Source organism: Suillus subalutaceus (assembly GCF_016647625.1).
Source record: "Suillus subalutaceus strain FC151 chromosome Unknown DFJ58scaffold_168, whole genome shotgun sequence".
NCBI classification, from domain to species: Eukaryota; Fungi; Basidiomycota; class Agaricomycetes; order Boletales; family Suillaceae; genus Suillus; species Suillus subalutaceus.
In genome coordinates, this window is record NW_024540417.1 from 100,631 (window position 1) to 106,332 (window position 5,702).

Genomic DNA, 5,702 nt, shown 5'->3' on the forward strand with positions numbered 1-5,702 from the left:
ATTTATCATTTATTTCAACATCGTACCATGTTTATTTTCACTTGGTACACATTTTTCATTACACATTTTTTTTACTTTACAGAACACACATTACCACAGACCACCATCATCATAGACAGTCACCATCTCCGAGTTTTTATTATGTTTTGAATAAATCATCGCAAGCCCTAGTAGCAGTTAGCTCTAGTGGCCATATCCACATCAGTTGTCTTATCAGCGTCTCAGTACACGTCTTAACATCTCACTATCGCTCGCATACCGCTTTCACCCAGTTCCGCTTTTCGACGCGCGACTATCCCGCACTTCGCGCGCCTATAGCGCCTTTGTTCCCGCGCTTTCCGCCTTATCACGAGCTTTGCGCATTCCCCCTAGAGTTGACCAGTGGATATTTGCTTTCTCCGCTTCCCCTAAGGGATGAACATATCGCACTCATATTTTCCTCCCTTCAACAATTATATCAGCTGCACCCTCAGCTGAGTTGAAGATCCTTCACCGCCCCGCAGAGGAACTTGGAGTGGGAGCAGAGGGCGCCTTTTACCGCTGCCTTTGCGCAACAGCGCATGCAGCAGCCCTTCTCCTTTGCGACTGCGACAAGTATCAGTAAAGTTGCGACCCTACAAGCCGGGACCACTTACCTCCATGCCTATGAGTAGAGTACTCGCATTTCTTGCAAGCATCCTTGCACAGCTCACAGGAATTTCCTGGCTTGCCAACGCAAGGCTTCTTGGCCTTTACGCATCGAGCGCAAGGGACAGGATGCACAACAGGCACAACAGCGCGTGGGGTCTTCTAGAAACCGAAGTCAGGATGCCAAAGGCAAGGTAACCGATCCCACTTACCAATGGCTTCCTCCTACCCGCCACAGCGCCAACAGTTGCAGCGTGTTTAGTGACCAACAGAGGACGAACATCCACCTCCTCTTCATCCAACTCCCCTTCCGCTCAGCGTCGGCATCCGCGTCGCCCATGGCCTCATCTGTCTCGCCCGACTGTCTCCTTCTCTTTCTCTTTCTCCTTCTCTAACTCCATCTCCTGCTCCTTACTCTACTCCCGCTCAAGCGCCGCCTGCTCGTCCACAAGTCGCTGGACCTCCACCTTGTAGGCATGGACTTGACCAGAGTATAGTTTGTTGGCCTCTTCCACCTTGCGACCAAATGCGACCTCATCCGATGAGAGCGGAAGGTTCATGTTATATGTCTTGCAGTTTAGCGCATTGTCGCTAAGTTCCTGCTGTAAAGAGAGTTAGAAATCAAGAAAAGAGCTAAGTCGGAAATGGGAACTCACCACAAGCTTAGTCCAGTCACGGACCCACTCTTCCTTTCGCTGGATCAATTCAGGGCAGTGAAGAGATAAAAGGCTGCTGCCAGTGCAAGACAGGAGAGCAGGGGCAGTATGAGCCCAAAGGACTTCTGACTAGGCTAAGCTCAAGAGAGAGTGAGAGAGAGAGAGAGTGTGTGTGTGTGTGTGTGTGAGAGAGAGAGAGAGAGAGAGAGAAAGGGTATGAAAATGTCACTCCAGACAATGAGGCAAGACTGTGTATCAGGAGCTTTATAGTGAGCTATTGAGCTACTACTAAAACTAATAAGCTGCAAGTCTGGGGAAGCTACTGAATCCTAGAAGGAGAGCTACCAGAAATATAACTGAAAGTCCAGCTAGTGAGTGGAAGTGTAGGGCGAAGATTTGATGCTTATGTAAGCAGTAAAAATGCGAACATAAACAAGGGAAAGTAAGAGTAAGTAAGGCTAAGTAAAAGTGTCAGTCTGCACCCAGAGAGAATCCAATCCCTACAGTGGTCCTCGGGGATAGCCTCGACCAGGTGCACTAGTTTAAGTCTGAGGTCAGCAAAGGCACATTGCAGTTTGTCGACGTTGGGGTTAATGACTTCTGAGAAGGTGAATGAAGACATGATTGAAAGTATGAGATGAAGGAGCGGATGAAGGAAAGGTCGGAGGGTTCTTATAGGGAATTGCGATCCAGCCCACACTTCCATTGACCCCGACCCACTCTTCGCGACCACCGCATGCCTATTATTCCTTGCATTGTTCTAGTCCACCAATCACGACCACCGTGTGTTTACACTTCCACCCACTGTTCCGGCTTATTGATTGTGTCCACCGCTTCTATCAAATTTCCGCACCCCGATCATCACTTCCATATCAGGTCGCCATTGATCATGTGCCCTTATCAATGGACAAAAATTTTGCTAAGTCCAAGTCGCGACATGAGACCAACTGGGGACAGTTGGTATTCGAGTCTCCCGCAGATGTGACAATCATACCAGTGCTAGGTGCATATGAGTGTCATAGGCATATTTTGCCTTGTCTAGAGGAAAAGAGTAAGGCGCTAGTCACCAGCGCTATTCAGCTCCCAAGCTATCGCTTTGGAACCACTTTCTTTACAGCACGCTACCCGGTCCGACGCCTAGGTATTCCATCCTCCCATGTCCTGCCTATGTCCACCTACCTCTGCTGGTGCATTATTTTCCTTAAATGTCGCTACTCATCAGTCGCAGGTCTTATTACATGTATCCTTGTGTTCTGCAGCGCTGCATGTTTTATTACCTGTCGCTAATCATGTCCTCGCCAGTGTCGCTACTATACTTGCCTACACAATTCCAAACTCTTACGCAGTATGATAAAATGACCCGTCGCACATACAGTACAGTACTTCCCTTCCCTGGACCTTGCTGGTGTTGGAGTCACTTTAGTCGCTATATCCTAGTCTTGGTGCAATCGATTCCACTCTTGCCAATCTCTTTGATCGTGTGGTGAAAGAAAATAGTAGTCAGCTGGGTATACCAACTAACTTGCTAAATCCTAATGGGTGCGATGTAGAGACTGCTTTCTGTGGGCTCATATGGGCTCATTTTACAAATTCTGACAACTGGCCTTCATGGCCAACTTGCACTATCATCCACTATGACTTCCCTATAGAGCACACCACTTTCCCGCAAAAACACACCATAGGCGCGCTACTTTCCCACACTATGCGCAGCATTCCCGCATGCGCGCCTTGCGCGCTTTCTCGCGCTTAAGCGCACTACGTCACACAGCATCCAGGAGCATCCATCCATCATCCAACCAGTCCCTTGGTATGTATGTCCCTTTTCATTATCTGACCATATTTGGCATATTACACTTCCCATTTCATTATGCACCCTTATTTTACATCACTTTACCTCACTTACATACTTAGAGTGCTCCCTATTCGGCTCCGAGCCCTGGGAGAGCACTTAGGTAAAACTTACATACCTTCATGTTCGTTTTACACCCAACTTTTGGACCTTAGCTTCTTACCATTTTCCACCTTAGCTTCCTACCACTCAGTATCTATCACCAGTTAGTTCCATGCAATGCATGTGTCCATCATCGTCTTGAGGCCCTAGCATCAGTCTATAGCTAGTGGCACTATCAGTATCCGTCAAGATCCGCACTTTTCCTCTTATCAGTCTCAGTATATATCTTTTACACCTGTGCACCGCTTGCACTACCTTCCCGTGCTCCGCGCACTTTCGCACTTCGCTTTCCTGCGCGCGCCTTCAGTGCATTTCTCGCGCTTCCACCACCATTCACCAGGGTTGTTCAGCATCATTCCGTGGATCCTTGCTTTCCTTGCTTCTCCTTTAGGGTCGAACGTTCTTGCATTCTGCGAGTATAGCAGCTAGGCAGAGCTGAGACTCACTTATACTGGTTGAGCACTTTTCTTATATGTGCCTGCCAGGTTGTGATCGCCACAGCGAGTGCAGTACTTCGACCCAAGGGGACTGCTATTGAAGCACTTCCTTCTAATAGTGCGAGGGAAGAGAAAGGAAGAAACTAAGATCTAAGACCTGAGATATCCAACCGACCAAGGTCCGAGTCCGAGAATGTCTGACGCAACATGAGATACCGATGAAGGGCACTGACGTGAGATAGATACCGATGAAAGACACCGATGCAAGATATCGATGCGAGGTGAGGAGTCCAATGCCGATGAGCAGCAGGTAAGTCTAGGCCAAGGTAAGGAGAGCCCAGGTATAACTAGGTATGACGAGGTAAGACTAGGTATGGGTTGCCGACGTAAGACTACCGGTAGCGGTCCGGATCTCACAAGGCCTAGATATAGAAACCTTAGATAGAGTGCACTTAGAGCAGTCAAGGCACGTCCGATGATAAAGGCAAAGGGGATCAATTGCACAATCAAAGACTAACTAAGGTGACTCCTACAACAGTACCAGGAATGTCCAAGGAAGGGAAGTAGTGGATAATACGAACTTGAGTCCTATTTATCTAACTGCGTGAACGTCCGGAATCGCACAGGCAAGAGTAGTAGCGAAACACGAGGTACTCGGGTCGATATGTAATAAGGCTCACGAGTGCTGCGGCCATGGGAATACATGTAATAATGCCTGCTGTTCGTTCAGTAATAGTAAAATAAGCTTAAAACGCACCAATGGAGATAGGTGGACATGGGTAGGACATGGGAGGATTTGGTACCGATGGGACGGAACGGTCGGCCAAGGTGCGTGATGGCCGATCCAACAAGCAAGGGACGGTTAAGACAACCCTGGCTCTTCTGCGAGAGACCGAGACCACAGATCTGTATCGGCCAAGTCGGACATAGACCGGCGCGACATAGGTGAGTCGAGTGAGTTGAGACTTTGCAAGAAAGTGGTGTATGGATGTGATGTGGATATCTAGGCTGCTTGACTCCTATAGCGAAATGGGGTTCTGCGAGGCTAGCCCGAGCTTGAACACCACAGTGTGTCGCTTGACTTGCTTTAAGTGCACATCGCTAAAGTTTCCCTCTTAAGTTTGACTTTCGCAACGTTGGGATCGCTATCGGTAGTTGAGCTATAATCTAGTCGCTATCGGGCATTTCACTTGCACTGTCTTACCTTACTCCTCGCTTTCACTCCTTTTGATTTCTACTCGCTGTCGCTAGTTGGATGTCGCATAGCGCTATCGCATAAAACAGCTTGGATAGCGCTTCTCACTTATACGCACATTTCTCTGTCGGAACTCACTTGTCGCTGATCGCTATAGCGCTACTTATTGGTTTTTGGTCTTAGGTCACTATAGGTTATTAGTCCTTCGCGCTATCACTTCCCTTGCATATTAGTAGGGAGTTGCTTCAATAGCAGTCCTCTTGGATCGAATACTACACTCACGCCTATTGGGATAAGTAGCGCTAGTTTCTAACTGGCCTAGTCGCTATTTCTCTTTCACAACAATCTCCTACTGAGTCCTATTTAACTAGCTATGTGAAAGTCTGGAGTACTGTAGGCAAAAGTAGTAGCACATCATCGTGGCTGACAAAATATGTAAAAGGCCATGAGGTGCTGTGGCCAGTGGGAATACATGTAATAGCGCTGTCTACTGCATCAGTAATAAGAAAATAAATGACTACACACCTAGTGGGGTAAAGCATGACTGGACAGGACATAGGTAGGATGAGTCCACAGGGTATCTGAGCAGGTCTGATCATCGGGTTGCATTGGGGTTGTCGGGTTGCATTGGGGTTGTCGGGTTGCATTGGGGTTGTCGGGTTGCATTGGGGATGACTAGGGGTGAGTCAGACAACATGGGGTATGGACGCAAATTGCATAGTGGCTTCATACAAGCCCAGTTGAAATATGATTGTCACACCAGCAAAGAATATCTTCAAATAAAAATGCACCTAGTGTCCTCCCAGTTTCTCTCCTCAACATTCTAAATTCGGGCC

At 47.9% G+C, this 5,702-nt stretch overlaps 1 protein-coding gene across 1 annotated transcript; it reads right to left on the bottom strand.

Annotated features, from left to right (window-relative positions):
* Window positions 1-469: 469 nt before the first annotated feature.
* DFJ58DRAFT_846336 (uncharacterized protein) lies at window positions 470-1,187 on the bottom strand (the record flags this gene model as incomplete). The annotated part of the gene is made up of 4 exons (XM_041393293.1): window positions 470-585; window positions 636-789; window positions 840-852; window positions 1,048-1,187. 4 exons carry the CDS (start codon window positions 1,185-1,187, stop codon window positions 470-472), a joined length of 423 nt encoding a protein of 140 aa, XP_041237811.1.
* Between the last annotated feature and the right edge of the window lie 4,515 nt (window positions 1,188-5,702).